Genomic DNA, 24,859 nt, shown 5'->3' with positions numbered 1-24,859 from the left:
GTTGCTGTGGGTGAGGCCAAGCTCTGTTATAACCAGGGTAAGAAAAATATGTTGTAGCCTTGGCTTCTTCCTGTCTGGCCAATGGGAGCTGGAGGGGCGGTGCCTATGGGCAAGAGCAGCGCATGGAGCCTCCTGGTCATCCCCCGCCCCAGGAGCTGGACCTGCTGGTCACTTCTGGGGTGCAGTGCAGTGCCAGGACAGGCAGGCAGTGTGCCTTAGCGCCACTGTGCCGCTGACTGGGAGCCACCCGAGGTAAGCCTGTACCCCAACCCCAAGCCCGAGCCTTGAGAACCCCTTAAACCCGGAGCCCCCTCCTGCACTCCAAATCCCTCATCCCTGGCCCCAGCCCAGAGCCTGCACCCCCAGCCCAGAGCCCTCACCCCCTCCCACACCCCAACTCCCTGCCCCAGTCCGGAGGCCCCTCCCGCACCCTGAACCCCTCATTTCTCGCCCCACCTCAGAGCCTGCACCCGCAGTTAGAGCCCTCACCCCTTCCCGCACCTCAACTCCCTGCCCCAGCCCAGTGAAAGTGGGGGAGGGAGGGGGAGAGCAAGCCAGCGAGGGAGGGGGAATGTAGTGAGTGGGGGTGGGGCCTCAGGGAAGGGGAAGGGAAGGGATGGGGCTAGGGTGTTTGGTTTTGTGCGATTAGAAAGTTGGAAACTCTAGCAGAGTGTGAGTGAGCCACCATGTGGTTTCAGATCAAAATAATGAGATTTATAGGCTCATTTAGGCTAAGACACAAACCCAGCCCTTCCATGTGCTATAGAGACCTACCACCTCTGAGCCTTCTCACACCACCTGTTAACTGCTAATGTCTGGTCACATAGGTGCTGCATTTATGGGGTTTTAGCTCTTAGCTCCTGACTGAGCACTCAGTTCCCCAACTGTTGGCACCTGTGTGGGTGTGGGAATGAGACCTGATCTGGCAATTAACTCCCTCTCTGCCAGGGACCCTGCACCTAGTCATGTTCCTCATGGTCTGAGGTAAGGGCATTGCCTATATTTTTGTGTTGATGTCTTGTTTATGGGGTTTCTTATGCTCTCTGTAAACTACACAGGACCTGCTAACACCTGCCTTTGAAAAGTCATGTTCTTCTGACAGTAAAACAGGGTCTGTCTATGCTGCAATGTAAGCCAGGGTTAATAGAACCCGAGTGAGCGGACCCTGAGTTTATTAACCTAGGGCTTGAGCATCTACACTCACTTGTAACCCCAGGTTAGGAATAGTTGTACCCTGAGCTCAACCTGGGGCTCCAAGTCTGCACACATTATGTGGGCCCAAGTCCAACCACCCATGTCCCAGACTTCCTACCACCCTCCCTAAGAGTAGCTACTCTAGCCCTTTGTTCATGGTGCAGTGTGAAAAAAACTTGATTGTAGAGAGGCCAAAGAAAGTCAGCCCATGGGATTGTGGAATATTTCTGATGGATTCCCAGGGGATGAGTCCAGTGGGGCTGCATCTATACTGCAAAGCTATAGGGTTGAATCCTGGGTCCCAGCTCAGGCTTGGATCCTCCACCCCTGTGGGGCCTTTGGACCCTGAGTCCAAGCCCTGGGTTAGCATGATTTTTATGTAGATAGAAGAGGGTTAGGCTTGAACCTGAGTGTGAACCCCGGGTTTACACTGCAGTGTAGACACACCCTCAGTCTCCTAAATAAAAGAAGCCCACTTCTTAAAAAAAAAATGTAGCTAAATAGCTGTTCTGAACACCACTCTGCTCCTGTCCTTGCAGAAGGGAGGACGATTCATTTGGCGCTGTGTCTGTTTCACATCCTCTTTCCCACACAGACAACAACAGTTGACCTTTTCAGCACTTGCTGCAGCTCCCTCTATCCTGCAAGTCACTTTACAAACTATGGCACCCATCCTGCTCCCCCTGAAGTCATAGGCACAAGCTACTATTTACTTTAATGAGAGCAGGATAAGGTCAATCATACCCCAAGATCTCTGGGGTAGAGGCAGATGCCAGGCAGACCAACATCACACAGAACTCAAGTGGGGGGCTGGTTTTTGCCAAGGATGTATTGACAAATCTCTTGCTCTTACAAAAGAAGGCCCAGAGGATCTTTAATGTCTGCATAGAGAGTCAGGACCTGAGGCTAAAATTTTCAAAAGGTGCCAGTGATTTTGGATGCCCAACCTGAGACACTGTTAAGGGACTTGCGTTCCAGAGGGGGAGCACTGTCTACCAAGCAGCCCCTTGCAGGTGTCTCAGGTTGGACATTCCAAGAACTGAGGCACCCAAAACCATCACTCCATTTTGAAGATGTCATCTGTCAGATCCCAACCTGGTAAACTGCAAGTGCCTGGACAGGCTGAGCTAAACCCTTGGGATTTGATTCTGTGGCTCTTCAGTTCCTATTCTTAGACCATACTTAGTCTCCTCCAGACTTGCTCTGTAGCACACACACCCTTTCACCAGTACTTACTCATTAGCATGGTTATCCTCCACGACCCTGCAGACACCTGAACCACAGGGCCCCAGAATTCTGCCTAAACACCATACTTTCCCTTTCACATGTCTAAGAGCATCTTCTTCACTCATCCACCTGTGAAATAGGACTTTTTAATTAGCAGCTATGGGAGGGAATTAGCAACTGGCCTTTCAGAGCTACCTGCAGAAAACAGCCCCTCTCACCCAGTGGGTGGCAAGGACTGAGCATTTCTGCAGTCTGCTATCCTATTACATGCAGACTTCTAGGAATCAGCAGTGTGCAATAATATAAATGTGCGGCTCAATGCCAGGGGAAAGACAGAGGATTCAGTGAAACGGAGCACTTGAACAAAGAGTGGGTGTGATATTATTGACATGAGCTGTGACTGTATAGATCATTGTTGCAACCAAGGTCCTATAGTTGCACCAAATCTTGTACAAAGGAGGACAAGAAGGTGTCTATAGAAAGACTGTAATTTGCTGGTTATGATTATGCTGTCTGTATGTGTGTATCATTTTTGTATTTGAATTTATGAATATTGGCTATGTCCTTGTATCTCAATGTGTTTGATTCTAAGTAGCCTCAATGAAGCATTTGGTCAGCTTCTTGAGAATGGGTGCTTACTGAGAATTGTCCTATCAAGAAACACTTAACTGACAATGGATTTTGGGAGACGTCAATCCACGTCTGAGCTTTCCTGGGAATGCTCAAACTAACATGTAAACAATGGCGTCAGCTTGTAAAAAGCTGAATCATTTGTGGACATTTGACTTGCCCAAGAGGCTACAAACTCCATCTTGTTGCTGTGACTTTGCACAGAAGAACAAAGGGGTTTCCTCCCATAAGAGAGAGAATATAAAAGGCCCTGGAAGCCTCTCCATTTGGCCTTCAGCTGGCTCAAGAGATGGCCTTTCCACCCCAAAGAGATGCCTGAAAGAAACTGGAACAAAGGACAGTAACTATGGGGGTGTGAGTGATTGCTGGACCCAGACTAGGAAGGAGACTAGTCTGTGAAAGAAGCTTATTGGAACATCTCTGGGGGTGAGATTTCACTGTAATCAGTTTCTTAATGTATTAGGCTTAGACTTGCGTGTTTTGTTTTAATTTGTTTGGTAACTTACTTTGCTCTGTCTGTTATTACTTGGAACCACTTAAATCCTACTTTTTATACTTAATAAAATCACTTTTGCTTATTAATTAACCCAGAGTAAGTAATTAATACCTGAGGGAGCAAACAGCTCTGCATATCTCTTTATCGTGTTACAGAGGGTGGACAATTTATGAGTTTACCCTGTATAAGCTTTATACAGAGTAAAATGGATTTATTTGGGGTTTGGATCCCATTGGGAGCTGGGTGTCTGGGTGCTGGAGATAGGAGTACCTACTAAGTGATTTTCAGTTAAAGCCTGCAGCTTTGGGTATGTGGTTCAGACCCTGGGTCTGTGTTGGAGTGGAGTAGTGTGTCTGGCTCAACAAGACAGGGTTCTGGAGTCGCAAGCTGGAAGGGAAAACAGGCTCAGAGGTAATCTCAGCACATCTGGTGACAGTCCCAATGGAGTCTCTGTGACCCAACCCGTCACAGTGGGTATTGACTGAAATACTTGCTACTCCAGAGAGCAGAAATATTCAGGCAATCCCTGTCTGAGGTGTGACATCATAAAGCATTAAGCCTTTTCTCTGGCACCTACACAGCACCCTGTAATGTTTGACGGAGGTAGATTTCTCCAAATCCCTGGGTTTGGTAAGTCATGGAACAGGGTGAGGTAGTTAGCATCAGTGTCATTCAACACCGCTGACAGCAGGTAAGGTTTGTAAACTGAGGCACAGGGAGGTTAAATAACCTGCTTAAAGTCCCACAGCAGCAGAACCAGGGTGAGAACTTAAGTCTCCTGGTCTAGATGCTGGGCACACTCCCTCCCCACTGCAGTGCCTGCTGCTCACACTGCCCCAAATTGACACTCATCCAATCAGGGCACAGAAAATACCATGTGACCTAGGCATCCAATCAAATGATTTTGTATTTCACATCTGGAACACTCCCAAAGAACTGCTTACAAATGAACCACACATTAAGAATTTTTCCTAGAAAGGATTCAGCAAATTGCCAGTAAATCTGAGCTGTTTGCAAGCAATTTGCAGATGGGAGAAATATATTGAATAAACTGTTAGCTGACAATTATTCACTCAGCTTTAGTTACCACAAACAGTAGATATATGGCAGGTTTGGTCCTAATGACAAAGGTAATTTTCCTAACGACATCTACTGTTGTTGTTATTAATATTTGCATTAGAGGAACATCAGTGGCTCAGTTAGGCCCTGTTGTGCTATGCCTCCTGGGGAAAGACTTGAAGTCCTTTCACTACAGTTATTCCGAACTAAGCTAGACAAACCACTGGAGAACATACTGCAGAGTGCAACTGTGAACTGGCAGGGGACATGGACAAGATCACTTAATGATCTTTTCCATGCCTAATTTCTGTGATTCCATAACTCTGAATTGGAGAAAAGTTAATAGTTCCATCTGTAGACTTTCTTGTAGAGATGTTCACTCTGTTCCATCAGGGTTATTTTGTTCCTTTTGGATTTCTTTGCTCTGGGGAGAATGTTCTCCACCCATGTAATGGAATGAAAAATCCAACAGGCATAAGTGTATGTGTTGCGAGTTTGGTTTGGTGTTAAAACTTGGGATGATAACATTTTTAAAAGGCTTCAAGTGTGAATGAAGTAACAATGAAAAGGAAGATCTTGCTTGGTCTTGCAAAGACAAAAGCTAGAGGGTGTAAAGAGAAAGGATGGCTTATTAAATGGAATTTATGGCTCCTATGAAGCCACAACTAAAGTTTTTTTTCCTCATATTTTTTTTAGCATTAAAAAAAAATCCTTTCCAAGGTAGAGTTAGTTTCCAAAGATTTTTCAGGATTATTCAGCTCCTGCAGGTGTCCCTCTGTAATATATTTTTAAAAGTGTTTTTAATATTAAAAATAATAAAAACTCTAACAGTGCTTTCTTGGCTATGGGAATCAGAACAGTTATGAAAGCGCAATAAAGCAGAATTTCTCTCTGTGCTGCCAACAACTCCAGGAACATGTTTGCTAGAACTTTGACCCTTACGTACAAAACATTAAAACAACTGTAACCTGAAACTATTAACTGGTATTAGATTCAAAGTTTGGGAAGCCAAATGGCTTTTTTTTTTATTATGTATTTCTTGGTAATTACACACTAATGGGAACACTCTGAAGTTTTGAAATAATATATTTCAGCTAGGCTCACTGTTACCTCATTTTTCAGAACAGTTTCTCTAGCAACTGCTCTTGCCCTTAACTCTCTGCAGACAATGAAATGTAATAAGGGATGTAAGGTAGACATAATAATTCTCGTGGTGTTCACCTAGCAGGAAATCTTTTCAATCTGCCCACAGCTCTTCTTTGGAGTAAATGTATTAGCAGTGGTAGCATTTGAGATGCTACAGAGAAGGCTGCATTGTGCTTCTCAGGAATATCTGTAACGCAGACATAACATTCCCCTCCCCGCAGTTTACTACTAGGAAAGGGATGGTGGGCTCAATCTTGACATAGGGGAATCCTCGAGCTACACTATCTGCTTTCCCCTCACTGGTGTAGGCTTGTTGGGGGCAGAGGGCAGTGGGCCAGGGGAATGGCTTGGGACAGGGCCAGAGTACATGAAATTCTATCCAATCCTTAGCCAGCAGAGCATTCCTCACTCCACCTGGCACAACTAAGAGCAGCCTTTAGGCTGTTGATAGCCCTAGAACTGGGGAGGTAGAAAGGTGACTTAGGTCCCACTATTTGAGGAGCTTGGATAATAGATCTCCAGAGCTTTCCACCTCTAGTTTGCCTGTTTAAAAGGAGCCAAATGACAGCCAAGACTGACTGGACCACTGATGAATGTTCTGTGGCTCATCGACTGTGACTTGGTGGACTGAACCCATTTCCCAGTTGAGAGATGTTCATGTCACAGTTGGCACTGACAGGGACTAGCAATCTTAGCAGTGAAGATAAGGACCGAATGAGCTCTGGAGACTTTCCCTTGGGGCACATTGGTAAGCAAGATGGGGAGGCTTGCCCTGCTACTGCCCATGATGAACTTATCTAATGGATGAATGCAGATCAGCAATCTCCAGGGCTGTCATTCCAGCTCTAAACTGACAAAACTTGGTGGCCAGTCCAACACTAGTGAGCAACCCTACAACCCCACAATAACTCACATGCATGCAGGCTGGTGTTTGTGGAGACATCTAAGGATTTATATTTCATTTGTTTCATGTGTTATCAGCTGATTTCTGGGCTCAGTTCATGTACTCGGGTAGCATTGGTCAACTTGATTGTTATTTTGCTGAAGATCTGAACATGCACCCAAAGTTGGGTACATCTGAAAAAAAATGGAAAGAAGCAAACAAAAACAATCGCTAAAAGAACATTCTGAGCACGATGGAAACAGAGCCCAGTCTTTCAGCATCCAAGGGAACAGCTGATTATCCTATTGACTTACACAGAGCCTTTCCTGTTGCACCGAAGGGCACCATTGCAGAAAATGGTGAGTAAAACTGGTTTGACAAACACTTTGGTCCCCATTCTGCTCTGAGGTACACCAGTGCCACAGCATACAGTTGCAGAGCTGTTACTGGTCAGAATTTAGCCTCGTCACACTATTCTCATAAGGGTTTAATCTGTCTGTCTCATCTATCCCACTTGACTGCACTCATCACCCCATTGCCCTCAGTCAGAGCAGGTTCATGGATACATTTCAGGATGTATGTCTGAATTAGAAGCCCCCTTTATTAAAGGCTTGGGAAACAATGGTCCTAGAGAATGGCCCTTCTCTGATCTCTAGAAACTGAGTCACGATGGGCTGTTTCATGTCAGGGCTGTGTCCCCTGTGCCACTCTGGTCCCAATGGGATATTTTGGTTTGGCTGCTAATGACCTCACTTGCCTACCTGCAGCAGGGTCCCTTGTAATTGCACAGCTTTGCTTTCCTTGCTTTTATATATAATTTCCATTTCATAAGAGCAATGAGGTGGCCAAGGAAGCATGAGGTTACTACCCCTCTGGTGACACAAAACTCTCTTCAGCCTTCTTGCACCACCCACAGTCTGCTATAATCACCCCAAAAGGGCTTTTTGTTTGTATTCATGATTATGCTGAGCTACAGGAAATCTTTATGTACATAACCCTCTCCTCTAGCAGCGTGGGTAAGGATTTCTTACAACTATGGGCCAAATTCTGCTCAGTTACACCAGTCAATGGACTTACTTTGGATTTACACTGGTGTAAATGGGAAGAGAACCTGGGGCTGAGTACCTAGAAAATGCCACTAGCCTTTATGTCAGACCCAGAATTTGTTCCACCAACCAGCCCAAAAGGGTTAATTTAGAAAGTCCAGCTCTTGGACCAAAGGTGAGAACCCTGCCATCTGTGCTTCCTAGCGAGCATGTGTTTCATAGCAGGAATACAAGTAATATCGAGCACTGTATATCACTCCTGTTGTGGCTGCTTGTATTGCAATGTCCTGCATTAAGTGGCAGGCTGTCTTCTTAATTTCTCTCAAATGTACAAGACAATGATTAGGCAAATGTTTCCGTAACAAATAGTTTGTAAAACTCTCTGCAGATGTTGTGGTTCAGGCATCATTTGCAGAGAGGCAAATCTGAAATGCTCATGAGTGACACAGGAAGATTTAGGTCCCAAAATCATTGCCTGGCGAGCAGTGTATTCATGTCTGGAATGTTCATTTTTTAGGATGCCATGTGGTTACAATGCAGGGGACCTCTAACAACTCTGTTGTGTGGATGCTCTCTTGTTTGGACTTGCAAAGGAACATGCATTGCATGCAAAGTAAATCCTGCATTTCTGCTCATTCCATCAATCTATTTCTTTTTAAGTGTGAACTTAATGTGGATGCAAAGTACTGGATTGATAGCCCTAGAAAAAGAAGTCCTCTGCTTAGATCCTACACATTTTGGAGCAGGGAATGTACAGGAACCCACAGGCCTTATCCTGGCAACCTTTACTCACAAGAATAGAGACATTGAAGTCAGCGGAATAACTCATAGAGACTGCAGGATCAGGTCCAATACATATCAAACATCCTAAACATATCAAACATCGCCAATACATATCAAACCCCACTAAAGATATACTTTATTCCTGTCAGCAAATGGTGGATTCCACAGAACACAGAGGCATTCCATGATACAACAAATTCATAATAATAACTTCATATCATAACCAGAATTTGTAAGTTGTACACAGCTAGATTCCCCAAATTGTCACAGCTGTCCTGACTCCCCATTCTGCTCATCAAACACACTCCATTCCCTCTTGGCTTCGATCACAGTGAGGGAGTTGCGGGAGAAGGGAGGCAAAAGGGCATAATTCAGGTTCATACTCCAGTAAAAGGGACTTAAGGTTAGAGGACTCACAGAGGTACCTGGTGGCAGCATTAACCTGAGAATGGCCACCGAGACAAATGCTTCCATAATCATCCAGAGACAGGCTTCCTGGGCCTATTTAACTTGCCATGTAAACAATCATATAACCCATCGTGGCCATGACCAGAGCCCACGTGAAGTCTGACCAGAACATCTCTCACTTATGTTCTTGGCCAATGACATGACTATTTATAGTATTCATAACAAAACATGTACCTTACCATGGCAACCACAGCACCCGTGTGCTACCACGGAGACAAAAAGCTTTGCCTTATAGAAAAACACTAACCAATGTCAACTCGTGCTTTTGGAACAATTTGTTTTCCAGTTTCCAAGAACATTTTCCTCCTGATTGATCATTATGGTGTATTATTTATCCATTTTCTCTACATTGCCCATTTGTCTCTTGTTTTTATTTTCCTTATAATAATAAATAGGATTAGAGAAGCAGGGACATGGTTTCCAGACAGTGGATCCAACCTTTTACACCATTTCTAGATATGATTTAGGAAGAGATCAGTATGAGGAAACTTACCGAGCAAGAGAGTTCCATTTTTTCCATCTTTGGATCAGAACCTCAGCTGGTTCAGCTGGTGTAGCTATCTCTACAGAAATCAGTAGAGCTATTATTGAATCCTTTAATTATTTTTTCACTTTGTGCTTTCTTTTGTTGTTTGTTTCCATGTCCTAGAATTTAAAAGTCAAACCTGAGATAATGTTTCTTGCTTTTTAGTTACCATACAGCTCCATATTATTATGTCATTTTATTAGTCAAAGTTTGATGACTGATAAGATTTTGCTCTTTCTTTCCCTAATAGAATTTAAATATTAGGTCAAAAGAAGTCAAACTCGCAGCATTTCTTTAGCAACTGTAATAGTTCTAACTAAACTGTGGAACAAACAGTCCTGCTGAAACATGTTTAATTAATTTCATGGCTAGCACAGAAGACACAGACACATGATCACTCTGAAATGCAGCGCCACTGCATATTAGTTAACAAGCAGTATTGTACAATGAATATCAGAAATCACTATGAAGAGATAAATGCTACAAGATTCCCAAGGGGAAGTAGAGTTCTTTCAAGAAAAGTGTACAGTGTAAACTATGTGTTGGCGTGTGGGAATGATCTCTGATTAAGTATTATTTAGATGTGTATTTAAAAATGGTGGTGTGTTTAACACCCCCCCCCCACACACACCTTTTCATTCTCTTCAAGAAGCTGCCAGTTTCCTTCAATAGGATTTGCTTTGCAAGCTGAATAAGTAATTTGCGCAGACAAAAGTTATACAGGGACACATTCTACCCTCAAATAGTATTCTACAGGTCACTGCGGAATCTGGCCCACTGTTTACAGTCCTAGCACAGACTAAGCTTGAAAGGTTCTAGGGAGAAAACTAATTAAAACAACTCCTGGCAAATGCAGTGTTCAAATATTCTGCAGAAACTCCTCTTTGATGATGGAGTTGAGGCACAATTTAACCTCTGATAAGGCACTATCTGCCCTTTGTTAATAACTATCTTGTCGGTGCACCTTTTCCCTCCGTCCCTCACCCGTTGCTGTGATCCAAACGCTGACCTGTGGTGAGAAATCTAGGTGAATAAAGACCTCTAGTAGTATAACACGGTGACTGAGGACAAACCCATGCGAGGAGAGTGGTAACAGTCTTAACACTATTTTACAGAACACAGACATGTTAAGAACTAACTATCTAGGTTTTATTTATAGTTCCCCTATGCTTGGTGACCCACTGCCTAATCATAATAATGTTTACTTTTAGACAGCACTGCCCATTCCAAATCTCTTTACTACCACTGGGCCTGATCAGCACCAACTCTCCATTGTCCCACAGGGTCTAAGTCAGTGCTGGGTCTGGCCCCATCTGCAAGCACAGAGATGGATTTGGATTTGGATCCAAACTTTCCCAGAGTTTGTGATGTTTTAGTTCAGGCCCATCACTATGGAAATGAAGATAACAATATTTACCTACCCAAAAGTGGGCATCTTGTTCCTTCATTAGACAATGTCTGCAAAGTGCTTTGATGCTTAAAGATAAATATGAAATATCATTGGTGAACAGACTAGTTTCTGGACCATGAGGAATAATCATGTGATCTGTACTTGGGTGCCAAGGCACCCACAAAAATCATGCATTTACCTTCTAGGAAAAATACATCAGCTCAGTAATTCTTAGCAAAATATTTCCTACTAACCATTCCATTTCTTCACTTATCTCTTCAAAGTCCAATGCATTTCAATGGGGTTAAAGCGGCAACTCCTATGCCTGTCCTCCCCCACTACCCTTATGGTCGCACACACACAACAACTGACATGGTTAAAAGGCCCTGAGGAGCTAGGCACCCAAATGTAATGGGAGTCAGGAAACAAGCTCCTTTTGGCCTCTTTGAAAACTGCAGCCTATTATTATAATACATCATAATCCACCTAGAATGTAAACTGTTTGGAGCAGGGACCATCTCTTTCTTATATGTTTGTACCGGGTTTGGCATAATGGGGACCTGGCCTCTAGGTACTAACATAATACCTAGAAATAATAATAATGGCTCATAAAGCACAAAAGAAAATTGATTTTCACTAGATTTAAGAGACTGTGAGGAAACCTAGGAACAGTTAAGTTTTGCTCTATACATTTTAAGTAGATTTACAGATTTGTGTGAAAAAAAACAATCCCAGCAACAGCACAGAGAAGATGCTGTAATTTCCTGGCTTGGGCTCCACTCCTGTCTGCTCAGAGATTGTGCTGAAAGGTTTTTTGGGTCCTACATTCCTCTTGTTCGAAAGGGAGAATTGGGGTTGACACTATGTGATGATGACTTGTAGAAAATGTTCTGACACAATATTAAGGGAATCCCCTTCAAAGACTTTTAAAATTTAGGTTTCATCCCCAGACCAGTGCCCAAATATCAGGCAAGTTGCTTGGTGGCACCATGTTCTCAGTAACCTGGGGCTGCCAAGTGAAGAGGGGAGTCGAAAGGTATCTGAGGAAATGATTATGCTTAAGAAAGTGAGGCTTTCTCTGGTTATGGAACCATTGAAGGAAAATCTTGGATTACCTGGTAAATACCAGAGCTGCTCAAAAGCAAGGAAGAACTTTGTTGGTCGGGTTTGGCTTAGCAGAAGTCAAGCTAGGTTTAGTTCCTTGAATTAACTGGCATGTGACTCCCTGGTCAGTCTCTTTCAGACCAAGTGGCTCACTCCCTCTCCTCCAGTGCTCTTCAGGGGCACTGGTTAGCCATTCCTCCTCTTATCCTGCAGCTTTTGGTACCACACAGAGTGGCTGCTGTGCCCTCCCCCCACTTTCTGGAAAGGTCTTTTGGGTGGCAGGAAGATAGCCACACTCCATCCTGCAGTAGCTGAGCAGGTAAACTCCTACTTCCACTGCTGCTATTAGCAAACTGGACTCTGGGGCTGAGAAACTACCCAGAACCCCCTGTGCTAGCACTAGTTAAACTCCAGGCCATTCATCTGCCAGGGGCCTGATCCTGCAAGTTGATAAGTGCCCTCACCTCCCACTGCGTTCAATAGGATTTGAGGGTGCTATGTACTTGAAGGACTGAACCCCAAATGATTCCTCGTTCTTGTGTGAGGGGACAGCAAATGAGAAGCTGAGAATTTTGCTCTATAATTTATTTAATCTTAACCTCCCAGTTTAATCCTTAACACTTTACCGCTCTCTTCCTTTCAAGACTAAATAATTTGAGTTTTGTGATCTCCAATTTTATTGCTATTGCCTGAATCCCCACGGGGTTAGCCCAAAATTAGGCCAGTGTAATTCCATGGACTGTGATGGGCTAACATCGTGCCATAAAACTAGGTTACCCTGGGGTGAATCCAGCCTCTTGCCTTTAGAATTTTTCCTATTTATACACTGTCGTTTGTCCCACATGACAGAGCACGGCTATGTGTCATGCGTTCCTGGTCTCCCCTAGTAAAACTTATGAAGTAGAACGGGAAACCACAATTGATGTGTCTGATAATGTAAGTGAGCAGGAATGGCCATTAACTACAGGAAACATTCATATTTGGGAAGAAAGAAAATCACATATTTTATATGACATAAGTAGAAAACTTTAAATCAGTCTCCCATCAAAGAAAACTGAGTGCCGTCACATGCTGACCTTTACAAAGACAACAAGGGAGCTGGACATGCTCACGCAGCTCAGAGCCACTGGAAGTCAATACACATGGCCTTTCATTGTATGCTTTATAGGAGAATATTTCAGCCATTTCATTACACTAGTTTCTGCAGTTACTAATTCAGTGGTATGGGATTTTTAGAATTGATGCAAAATGCCTGTTTGTGGATTTGCTTAGATAATAGACATTATCTGCCGCAGAACATGTTAAGTCTGATGGGATTTTTCATGGAATTTAGTAGAGGTGTGAGAAATACTCCTAACAAATGCTCACCTTGCTAGCTGGGGTGTGACTTTGATGGGTCCTGAGGCCATGGAAACACCCTCCTTTCCTCCTTCAGTTGGAGAGGGGCAGATCACCAAACAGGAGTGGCTGGGGGTGGGGCAGTGCTACATGCACTCTTCCTGGTCTCCCCACCATCCCCACAGTGTGTGTGTATGGCGGAGGTGGAAGATACTGCTCCTTTCTTGTTCTTTCACCCCTTATGCCCCATCCCAGGCTTACTAGAGGTATGGGAAATATTCATTAAAATACAAAACTACTCAAAATTCAAGGGCATCTTTATCACTGTTTGCCTGTTAGGACCTTCTCCTCTTACTCTGAATCCATATCTACTGCAAATAAAGAAAACATAGCCCAATGAAACACTACGAAGGTGTAATTGTGATTTCTCAAGCCAGTATTTCAAAATACTGGGCAGAACAGTTACTTACTTACTTTATTCAAAACTAAAGACAGACTGTTGCATCTCCCACAGCAGATTTCTATTAGTGCAGAGGTACTAGCTCTGTTGGAAATGAGCAACCATCCAGTATCTGGGATGTATTAGGCTGGACACCATCCAATTCAGTGCCAGACCTCTTTGCCATTTTGCTGGTTAACAGAGCACTCTTTGTGCTGAGAACATAAAGTCAAGCCAACTTTTGCACTACTATTGAGGAAAAATGGAGTCCAAAAAAAAAAGGGGGGGGGGAAGAAGAAAGGAATGGTGAAGGATAACACTTAAACAGCATGATAGTATGGAAGTTTTTATAGACATCTGTTTCATTTTTATGTGATCATGTTCATATTTTTCACTACTTGAATCATCCAAATATGATCACACTTCTCTCTCCTGGGTTTATCACCTGAAATAATAATAATACTAAAAAAATTAACAAATGTAGGTTATGTGTATGCATGTAAAATATATGTCAGATCCTCAGTTGCTGTAAATCAGTGTAGCTCGATTGTCTTCATATACTAGTAGCTTGTTAATGTGTACCAGGACCAAATCCTGGTTCCACTGAAATCAGTATGAGTTTTGCCATTGACTTCAACAGAGCTATGCCAATTTACACCAGTTGGGAATGTGGCCCTACATATATTTTACATTCTGGGCCCATAAAATCCTGAGGCTAGTTCTCTACTAGAAGAATTTGGAATGTACATTTCATTGGGAGACAACAAGAGAAAGCAAATCACAGTAGTGGTTGTGGGCATGGAAACGGCACCTTCTCTCCAAAACTTCCCAGAAGCCACTAAAAAAGATCTAATTTTTAGTGAATATATTTTGTAGTTAATTTTAGTAATATAAAAACATTCTTCAGATTGAATACGTGGTACATACGTGTAGCAAACAGAACATTTTAAAAAATCATTTGTATTACTGCTTAGATGCCTCAGTTGATTATTGGAGCATCATTCTGCTGGACATTGTACAAACATACAGAAAATGACATTCTCTGTCCCAAAGAAGCAAACTAAATAGATAAGATGGACAAAGGAAGAATTACCCCCTTTATAGAAGAGAGAAGATGGAGGATGGCTGCAATATAAATATTAAATAATAGTAATGAGTCATGAGGCCAACTTTTAAAGTGCCTCCAAAATGTGCTCTGAGTTCTTCTTGGCAGACCTGTCTGTGTATTCAAAACCTCCCATTTGTTTGCACAAAACTGGTTGATATTTTTAATGACAAATCTATGGCCTGGAAAGCAATAGTTTTACCTTATATATGGAATTAATACAAATATCTGGGACAACTTTAACATTGATTTCAATAGGATCTGGATTTGGCCCCAATATACATTAATAAGGCAAAGACACAGATACACAGTACAATTCATAACCTTTGTGGCAGGAGGATCTACGTAACCTATACCTGACAAGGTAATACATTTGCCTTTTCTTTCAGAGAGAAAAATGCAGCTACTATAACCTGCAATTTGTGAGGCAGCACCACACACAAGTGCTTTACAGGAATAAATTCCCATCTCACCAATTGTGGTCTGCTATTTTGCCAGCACTCTGGGGGGAGGAGGGGCTTTAATCCTCTAAAAGCACTGTAATATAGGAAGGTCGTTTATCGTAAAAACTTGCTGGAGATCATCTGTAGTACAACCCATCTATTCTCATCACTGCCTTCCATAATGACAGAGTTGAACAAAGGAGGAAGAGAAGAAGAATACATATATCTACATAAATAAACTGTATCTATTTTGATGCAAGTAGCTCCATTGAGTGAATAACTGTATGATCACACCTTAAGACTGATCACCTACACCCACATCCTCAAAGGTATTTAAGTCAAATGGCAATTAAGTACCTAAATACCTCTGCAGATCTGGGCCCTAGAGCCTACACCAAAGTCATTTAAAAACTGTCATTCTGATGCATCTTTACCAGCAGCTTTCAACTTGTCAGAACCCCCAGTGTTTTCTACTCCTGTTTCACACTAAAACTATATGGTAATATTCGATCCCGCTTTTCAGATGGCTTAAGGATCAGAAGAACTTGCTGTTTGTAAACGCTTTGCATTTATTTTAAACTTCAAAGTAAAAATTCTTCTTCTGATGTTAAAACCTGCAAAAATACCACACAAAAATAAATTCCCAGGCAAGATCAAATCTTTTTTATGATCTCTGGCTTCTGCTGGTGCCATAAACAATGTCAAATTCACAATAATATGGCAGCCAGCAGGAGATTCAGAAATGCCACTTTTAATTAAAACTTTTATTTTCAGGTACTGTTGACAGTTAGTGAGTGCTTCTCGCCAGGTAATCTCCCAGGATATTACTCTGAACAAAGTGAGGGCAGCTTTTCAAGGAAACAAAACCAAAACTTGCTGCTAGAGTTGTCTATATTTTAGCAATTTTCCAAAAATGAGTCACCCAGGGGACCATATGCCTCGAAAATTGCATACAGCAAGGGCCATTGAAGAGCCTTCTCTGGCCTACCCCACATGCTACACGTTGATGTTTATTTAATGTATGACAGCATGCACCGCTTTCATAGCAAGGAACCCCCTCTCCTGGGAAACTGTACAGAATCTCACTACAGGGGATTTATATTTACATTTGTACAATTTATCTGAGAGCAAAGCCATTCTACCCACTTAGATGTACATGTTCATTTCCTGTAATGATAACAGGCAACCCAACAAGTCTTATTAGGAAAAGAAAAAGAGGTGTAGTTTATAATCTCAAGGACTCCTGGTCCCCTTGCTTCACTGTAATGGGGATTGCAATGCAGTAGAGGGTGGGATAATAGTTTATCCGGGCAAGAGTGTTTGGAAATTAGACTTTTAAACTGATTACTTCAGAAAGACAGAGTCCTGATCTTCTAAAAGGCTTATACTGTATAACTCACACTTTGACAGGGAACATGATCTCAAAGCTTGTAGATCTTTAGAGTTAGCTAACCCTGAATGAACCTATTGTTAAATTTGCTTTAGTGCACAGAAAGCATAAGATCGATTCCTAGTAGCGAGAGATGTCGTTAAATCAATAGCACATGTAGCTCATTATTCTGACGTCTGACAAGAACTGCAAGTGGCCGGTTAACAAGGTCTACTGACATGGAGACCTAGCACACCAGGAGTTTGTCCACCACAGAAACATTCTTCAGAGAGGGGGTGAGAGAGAAAAATCTGGTAATTTTAGAGAAGAAGAAAGACTTATGATTGCAATGTTTGATTTATCTTCTGGTTGGGCTGTGATAGTAGATCATGTATTTGATAAGGGATATTCCATGATTCCTTTTTGGTTAATGGTAAAGAACTTGTCAGCCAGTAAGCTGCGTATGTATTCATATATAACAAAACAACAAAAGAGAGATGGTATGTAAATGCTCTAGCTTTCTATGCTAGGCTATGGCCTGGTCTACACTGGGTGGGGGGGTCGAACTAAGGTATGCAAGTTCAGCTACGCGAATAGCGTAGCTGAACTCGAACTACCTTAGTTCGAACTACTCACCCGTCCAGACGCCGCGGGATTGAAGTCTGCCTCTGCCACCGCCGTTCGCGGTGGTGGAGTTCCGGAGTCGACGGGAGCGCGTTCGGAGTTCGATATATCACGTCTAGATGAGATGCGATATATTGAACTCCAAGAAGTCGAACGCTACCCATCGACCCGGGCAGGTAGTATAGACGTAGCCTTAAGATAGCCCTGAGAAAGGAGGTTGAATGATTTAAGAGTCTTTTCTCATGAATTAAAAAAGGAGACCGGTAAGAGCACTTAGCACCATATTACCACAAAGGTAAAGTACAAAGTCCTGAGTCCCGGTTTCTATTCCCAAGCCACCACTGACCCACTGTGTGGCTGTGGCCCAGTTACTGCTCCATGCCTCAGTTTCTTCATTTGTAAAATGGGAATAACAACACTTCCCTACTTTACAGGGTTGTTTAGATGCTTAGTTCATTAATGCTGTAAGATTCATAGATTTTAAAGGCCAGAAAGGACCGTAATGATCACATAATCTGACCTCCTGCATAAACACAGGTGAGAACATTTCCCCCAGTGATTCCTGCATCACTCCCAGTGACTTCTGGCTAAACTAGTGCATCTCTCTTAGAATGACATCCAATCTTGATTTAAAGACTTGATGGATATGACTTCAAGGAACATGTTGACTGAGATTCTTGGATGAAAAGTGCGAGAAAGGGGTGAACTACTGTTATCTGTAATAATTAGTAATACTACTCCAGAAAAATTATAGTGGTTATAACAAAGCAAGGAACAGAAAAGAATGGTGGTCTCATAAAGTAAAAGGGAATGAAGGATTTGAGTCATGCGGCTCTGAACAAGCTATTAGAGGTTACAGAAAGTTGTAGTGACCCCTTGCAGCCTTACCTGTGTTCCCAAGGTGATCATAGAAATGTCTATCCAGCAAAGACTCCTCAGGGTGAGCACTGCCTACCTGGTTTTGAATGCCTCATATGGCTCAGTTTGAAGTTAATAGAAGTTTTACTGTTGACTTCAGTGGAGGCGATAAAGATAATGCCCAAATAAATCTGTCAGTCTTTAAGGTGCCACCAGACTCCTTATTGTTAATGTCCACAGTATGATCTTGACTCAGTGCTGTGAGCAGATGCTGAACCTATTCTTATGGATTAATTTTGTCTGCCTAGCTTCAGATGTCATCAATCTCCACTGTGCACAGGAGCTCATTAGACTTAACAGAGATCTACAGGATCCCTGGTTTATTTGTGATGTGAAATAATGAAAGTCTTTTGGTCAGGAGATATATAAACCTTCAAGTATGTGAGAGACAAGGTAAGTGAGGTAATATCTTTTATTGGACCAGCTTCAGCTGGTGCAAGACAAAGTGTTGGAGCTTACACAGAGCTCAGCTCTGAGCAGTTTATGGAGTTCAGTACATAGTTTTCCTTTTCAATGCTCTTTGTACTCTGCAGTCAGTCAATGCACTTAATACAATGCTAAAAATCAGGTAAGGTTTTAATCTCAAAAAATAATTTTTAAAAAACTAAGATGATTGAAAATGGGGAATTCTGAATCAACAAGCAGACACATCAAAGAACATTTCCCATTTTCAGTTTTAACATATTTTCCCCCTGCTCTACTTTTTCCCTTAAGTTTTAATTTTAGACGTTGGCATTTGGTAGTAAATCACACTGATAAACCTTTGCCAGATAGTAATGATTTTGTTTTTCCAGAAGATGCTCTTGTTAAATTTTTTTAAATCCCTTATTTTTCTCGGATCCCTTTTTACACTAAGAACTCCATTCTTTTCTTGTTGCACGGCTAACTTTCATGTGTTTTATGACTACTTCTTGAACCTTTCATCCAGTATGGCATTCTATATTGCATTTCCAAGAGTAGCTGCCACTACACACAAATATGTTACAATTGGTTCAACTCAATACTTCACCACCACCACCATCACCAGTCAGCTTCATTTCTGGACTAGCCAACAAAGACATTTTTGGAATAATTAACACAGCTTTTATCCTCCTTAGGTGATGACCGGAACCAGTTTCAAGAGAGAAGAGAGCAGCCTCGTTGTCATCCTGTAGTGGGCAGGTGTTTTTAATATGTAGGTAATGAACAAGACTTTATGCCCAGAACAATATATTAGTAAACATGTTATTACAGAGGTGTTCATAGTAACCATAAAAGTTAATTTGCTACGTACATTTTCATCCATTAGTTTCCCAGCTGGTTCAACAGGTTTTATAGCATCATCATTATCTGATCAAACTGTTGCATAAACTCCACTTCATTTGAATTCAATTATGTTAAAATACACACAATTTATATACAATAGAACCTCAGAGTTACGAACACCAGAATAATAATCTGATCAGTCAACCACACACCTCATTTGGAACCAGAAACACACAATCAGAGAGCAGCAGAGACAAAAAAAAATAAAAAATTCCAGTGCTGTGTTAAATGTAAACTACTAAAAAAATAAATAAAGGGAAAGCAGTATTTTCTTCTGCACAGTAAAGTTTCAAAGCTGCATTAAGTCAATGTTCCATTGTAAACTTTTGAAAGAACAACCGTAACGTTTTGTTCAGAGTTATGAACATTTCAGAGTTACGAACAACCTCCATTCCTGAGGTGTTCATAAGTTTGAGGTTCTACTGTAGTGATGAAAAATAGATTTCATTAAAGTCTTTTACCTATTTCTCAGAATACAATCTGAAATATCTATTTGTCTTCTAAAATGTTACCAGACAGGACCAGTGTGAAATGGATCTCTGGTGGTCAGTTATTTCTTTGCTTTGATTAGTCCACAATATTTAAACTTAAACCCCAACTGCATGGGCAGATCAAGGCTCAAGAACTCAATCCAACTCCCATTGTACTCAATGGTAAAACTTCCACTGACTTCAGTGGGTGCTGGATAAAGGTCCTGACTCTTTACACATTTATGTTCCTTCTTTATGTGCTGATGGCTTTCACAGCTTCCATTTTAATATTCTTGACTTTGGTTTTCTCTGGCAAAACCCTCAAGAGTTTGAAAGCAGGTGGGAGAGTCTGGCCCAAGAATGGGGGCATGGTCACTTCATGGACCATAATCACATACTGGCCTGGAAAAGATAAGGGAAAGTTGGGAATTAAACATTTTAAATGAAGAAGAAGAAGAAGAAAAAGCACAGGGAACAATGATAGAATTGTCCTTGTATCTACATTCCTCCATTATCACATTAATTCTCACATATGAAAAGTAGTGTACAATGTCCATGAAAAACAGAAAGCAAAAATGAATATTTTTGATTGTTTTCTATTCTTGTTAAAGCATAAATATATAAAAAAGATTTCATCATTTACTGGCAAGTATGACAATCTGTGCTGCCATTTCACAGTACTGCAGATTAGCATATACAATAATCTCCCAAAACAATACACAGTTAAAATAGCAAAAAAAACCCAAAACACTACCACAACAAATGTAATTTAGATGACGATTTATGATCATATATAATTTATAATAATAATATGATTTACAATAATACTTTATATTTTTATAGGATCTCAAAGAGTATAACAGACTATGACTCTGGTCCTGCAAGCACTTGTGCACATGCTGTCTTTGTGCACATGACTAGTGTCATTGGTTTCAATGGTTTCACATGTGTAAAGCTGAAACAGGACCTAAATACATCTAGCCCAACTGAAAAGCAGCCACCTCTGGGCAAGAGTGTGCCAGAAACATGGAGAACCTACCCACAGCACAAAGCAAATGGGAGAGGAAGAGGGGAAATTTTGACCCAGGACACAGGGGCAGACCTTGCCTCTTATGAAAAGCTCCTTAGGCTCTCTAATGTCTACAAAGAGTGAACAAAACCTATGGCTGAAAGTTTCCTTAAAGAGACTAACACAAAGTAACTGCATGGAAGTCAATTTATCCACCTCCGAAGAATGAAAGGTTGAGTTGACCCTGTAATCAACAAGTATGATGTCTTTTGTGAACTATGAAAAGCAGTACCTGGAAATCCATGAAAATCAAATTAGAGGTTATGTACTGAAAATAATTTAAAATGAGTATTGCTTTCTACAGACTGTGGGACTATAATGGTGACACATTTGGGAGACAATTTTTTTCAGCTACTATACATGTTGCTTGGCAGCTGGGAAGGCAAGGGACTCTCTATATACAGATTAATCAGGGTCTGACCTTACAGTCCTTTCACATGCAAATCTCCCACTGACTTCAATGGAGATCCACATATGGAGCAAAACAATACAGAATTTTCAGGGCCAGTTATAAGCAGCAACTTCTGTGATGTGGAAACTGGATTATGGCCACCAAACTCATTTCACACAGGCCACTATCAACCTGGGCTGGATTCCAAGTGACAATTTATAGGTGGCAGGTGCTATATCCTGTTACTAAGCCTCTGGGCCATGAAGTTGTGGTAAGTGAAAGTTTTTAAAGCACTGTATTTGCACAAGCAAACACACCCAGGATATCCAGGTTACGGCCTAAAGAATGTCATATTCTGACTGACACTAAAGGCCCTCTTCTCTTTTCTCATCTGCAATGTGGATCTTCACTTCTAAAGGCACTAGATAGCAGGATCCAAGTAAAGTGTATTTGTCCTGTGTCTTGTTGAAAGTATCTGCTATCTGGTCTATTTCTATTTAAGGGGCCCTGTTACATTCCTATGCCCAACTAGAGGTTTGATTTTAAACATTTCTGTGCTACTTATAGTATGTGCCTGGAACTAGACTAACAAAGCTGGCAGTTGTTGCTAGTGGTGGCCATGTATTCCAGTGAGGTAGACAGTAGTGCAGTCTGATTGTCTAGCTTTTTCACTTTAAATGCAGTATTTTGGAACTGTAAATAAAAAAGATGAAGTCTTATATTAAATCATTTCTCTAAAACATTAAGAAGGGGATCCATGACTACTTGGGTTCTTAAGAAGTCAAACAATTATTTTTGGATGTTGTAATCTAATATGTCATAGAGTCACTTAGTTAAAAATGAATTTCTTTACCCAGTTACCATGAAGTTTGCCTATAGCTAGGAGAATCAGGGGATGTTGGTACTGCTATCCTTCTCATTTTCTTTACTTCAAGTCCAAAATATAGACTAACAACACTAGAGGGCCTAGGATGAACTGTTAATAGCTCAGCTCTCTCCACCTCTTCCTGCTGCCTCTACAACTACCAGATTCTCAGACACACAAGTCTGATGAGGCTGTACAAGCCACTAAGGACTGTCAGTGTTTGCAAATTACAGTAACAGAATTATCCAGGATTAGTCAATATAATTTAAAATGCACTAAAGGAGGCTTGCCTTTGCTGATACTTTACTGCACAAAAATAAACTTTTAGAATGAAATCATGGAAGTGTGGAAAAAAATATACTGATGATAGGAGAAAGGAAGAAGAAATATGATTGAGAGTTCAGAACATAATAATATTGAAGACCTCATTTATAGTTGCAATAATCTGTTAATATTTTAAAATACTATTCTGTACTAACATTTGGGCTGAGTTTGGTGAGTTCTAGAGCTCACTGAAAGTGAAGGCTTGGCACACACTTTGCAGAGATTCTGACCCAGGCCTTCACCTTTCACCCTGCCTATGGCAGCTCCCTTATCCTTGGCTTCACTTTGGAGGCTCCAGCATCTGCAAAACATTGCTGCCCACTTTCTCCAATGTATCAATAAGTCTGATCCATATCACCCCTCATCCTCGGACTACTCCCCTGGTTTCCCATTCATTTTAGGATCCAGTTCAACACTGACTTTCTTTTCAGCATTCTCCATAGATTTTGCTCCAGCCTGCCTTAAAGACTCCACTTCTTTTGCTTCTGCCTCCCCGCTCCAGCGGCTCATCTAGCACAACCCTCCTCTTTGACCCTTAAGACAACCACCCTTCCTTTACTGAGACAGCCTAATTCTGGAGCTCTTGCCATCTAGAACAACCTTCCCATATAATCCTGTCTTATAGACACAATGGGCCTGATTCTCATTCACACAGTGGGATGCAAAGAGGCCTTAAAGTGGGTTGAAATGTAATGCCAGAGCAGTTTTAAGGGGCCTCAATGTAAATGAGAATCAGGCCCAATCTGTTTTCAAATATTAACTGAAAACTTCTCTCTTATCCCTTGCCTATATCTCTGAATTTCTCTTCCCTTCTGCTAGTATTTAACTTTGCATTATTTAACTTTTTTACACATTTTGGGAGAGACTTTGCATGAAAAACACCATACCAAATGAAGTGCTGTGCTGTATAATTGGGATTAATAATAGTAATAAAATCGGTGTGTGCGTTTAAAGCAGTCACCAAGGTGCTGTATAAACAGAGGGTAACTGCATCTGCCATTTAAGCAGTTACGTTTTGGCTTAGATAAGAAACACCACAAATAAAAGACTTTCAGGAAAGAAAGTTATTTGCCCCTTTTATTGCCTGCAAAATGCCTGGAGAGTTTCAAAGCAACAGGAACCATTATAAAAGTGAGTGGGAAATAAAATAAAAACGTTTTGTTGCCTTAGAAACAGTCCTATTCTTCTTACTTTTCCTTTGTGACATATTAGCCTTCTGTATGTTTTGGCACCAGAAAACATATTAAAACAAGGCGGGGGGGTGGGGGAGGAGAGGTGTTAGTTCTTTTTGCAGAGACTTGGAATTTCTCTGCATATTGAAACTTATATCTGTAGGAATGGGTTACACTGTAAAAAAGGAGCAAGCAAACAGAACTAAGCTTCTTAAATATTCAATTTAATTCTGTGTAGAGCAATTAATCCTGAAAATTTCCTACCATGGGAGAGTGTAAAGACTCCAGGGCTGTTTTCTGGCTGCAGATGCAAGGGGCTCCCATTGATATCAATGGAAGTGGTGTGCTTGGTGCATATCAAAAGCCAGAATATGACTCCAAATGTATTCTTGCAAAATAGAACAAAACCCACTGGGACTGCGGACAATGAATTTTTCTCTGCCCAGCCGAATATTTCTCTAGGATATGAGAGCTGTAAAATAAGTTTAAACTGTTTTTGGATGAGTAAGTAGACAAAACTTTATCTGTATAACAGATCCATACACCGATTGTGTACACAAAGTAGTAGCATAATGCAATTTATTTAAACTGGTGAGAAAATATCCAGGCACTTGCAAGAAATGGAATTTTGACTGAGATTAGATAATAACTGATTTTATAAATACATGTTAATTTATGATTGCATTGCTCACAATGCAGTTTATGTAGTGTTCTATTTAAACCACACAAGGATTAAAATTGCTTGGTGCTTTATTAAACTGAATGTATTAACAGAAGGGCATAGTCAACAGACCTACCATGGAAAGAAAATTGCAATGATAATGATTTTATATTTAGATAGTGACTTTTATAGTAAAGGATCTCAAAGCACTATCTACAAACTATCACTTCTGGTACGAAATACAGAACCACACAATAATGTAGGGCTGGAAGTGAAGAACACTGCATGAAACTGAAATTACAGGGGGGATTTAGGTAGGCAGGATGTTATTACTGAAGCTGGAATGTGGCCAGGACACCTGGGTTAACACCCTACTCTTGGAAGAAATGCTGTGAGACTCTTACTAATCTATAC

General features: G+C 41.4%; 1 protein-coding gene and 1 long non-coding RNA gene across 12 annotated transcripts in view; one reads left to right on the top strand and one right to left on the bottom strand.

Moving 5' to 3' along the window:
- Positions 1–24,859, bottom strand: part of MORN1 (MORN repeat containing 1) — a 317,167-nt gene that overhangs the window by 184,256 nt on the left and 108,052 nt on the right. For 4 of the 10 annotated variants that reach the window (XR_005590381.1, XR_005590383.1, XR_005590380.1 and 1 more), the window contains exon 14: positions 9,426–9,577. The exons of 2 other annotated variants lie outside the window; for them this stretch is intronic. Coding sequence is in view for 2 of the 8 variants with exons in the window: in XM_039509150.1 (XP_039365084.1) it covers positions 20,217–20,365 (149 nt within the window). In the remaining 6 variants the exon portion in view is untranslated. Of the gene's footprint in view, positions 1–6,665; positions 6,830–9,425; positions 9,578–19,969; positions 20,366–24,859 lie in introns of those variants that run through there. 4 more of the 10 variants (XR_005590378.1, XR_005590379.1, XM_039509150.1 and 1 more) reach the window with 3 other exon arrangements.
- On the top strand, positions 196–24,416 carry LOC120387874. Of its 2 annotated transcripts, XR_005590394.1 has the most exons (5): positions 196–252; positions 828–984; positions 18,437–18,581; positions 19,286–19,362; positions 20,807–24,416. It is a non-coding gene; the product is annotated as an uncharacterized LOC120387874 (long non-coding RNA). The 2 variants fall into 2 exon arrangements; XR_005590393.1 differs by lacking the exon at positions 18,437–18,581 and having other exon boundaries at positions 20,807–24,415.

This window comes from Mauremys reevesii, linkage group 21, assembly GCF_016161935.1.
Source record: "Mauremys reevesii isolate NIE-2019 linkage group 21, ASM1616193v1, whole genome shotgun sequence".
NCBI lineage: Eukaryota > Metazoa > Chordata > Testudines > Geoemydidae > Mauremys > Mauremys reevesii.
Note: the sequence above shows the minus strand (reverse complement) of the source record. Positions and strands in the feature narration are given on the sequence as shown.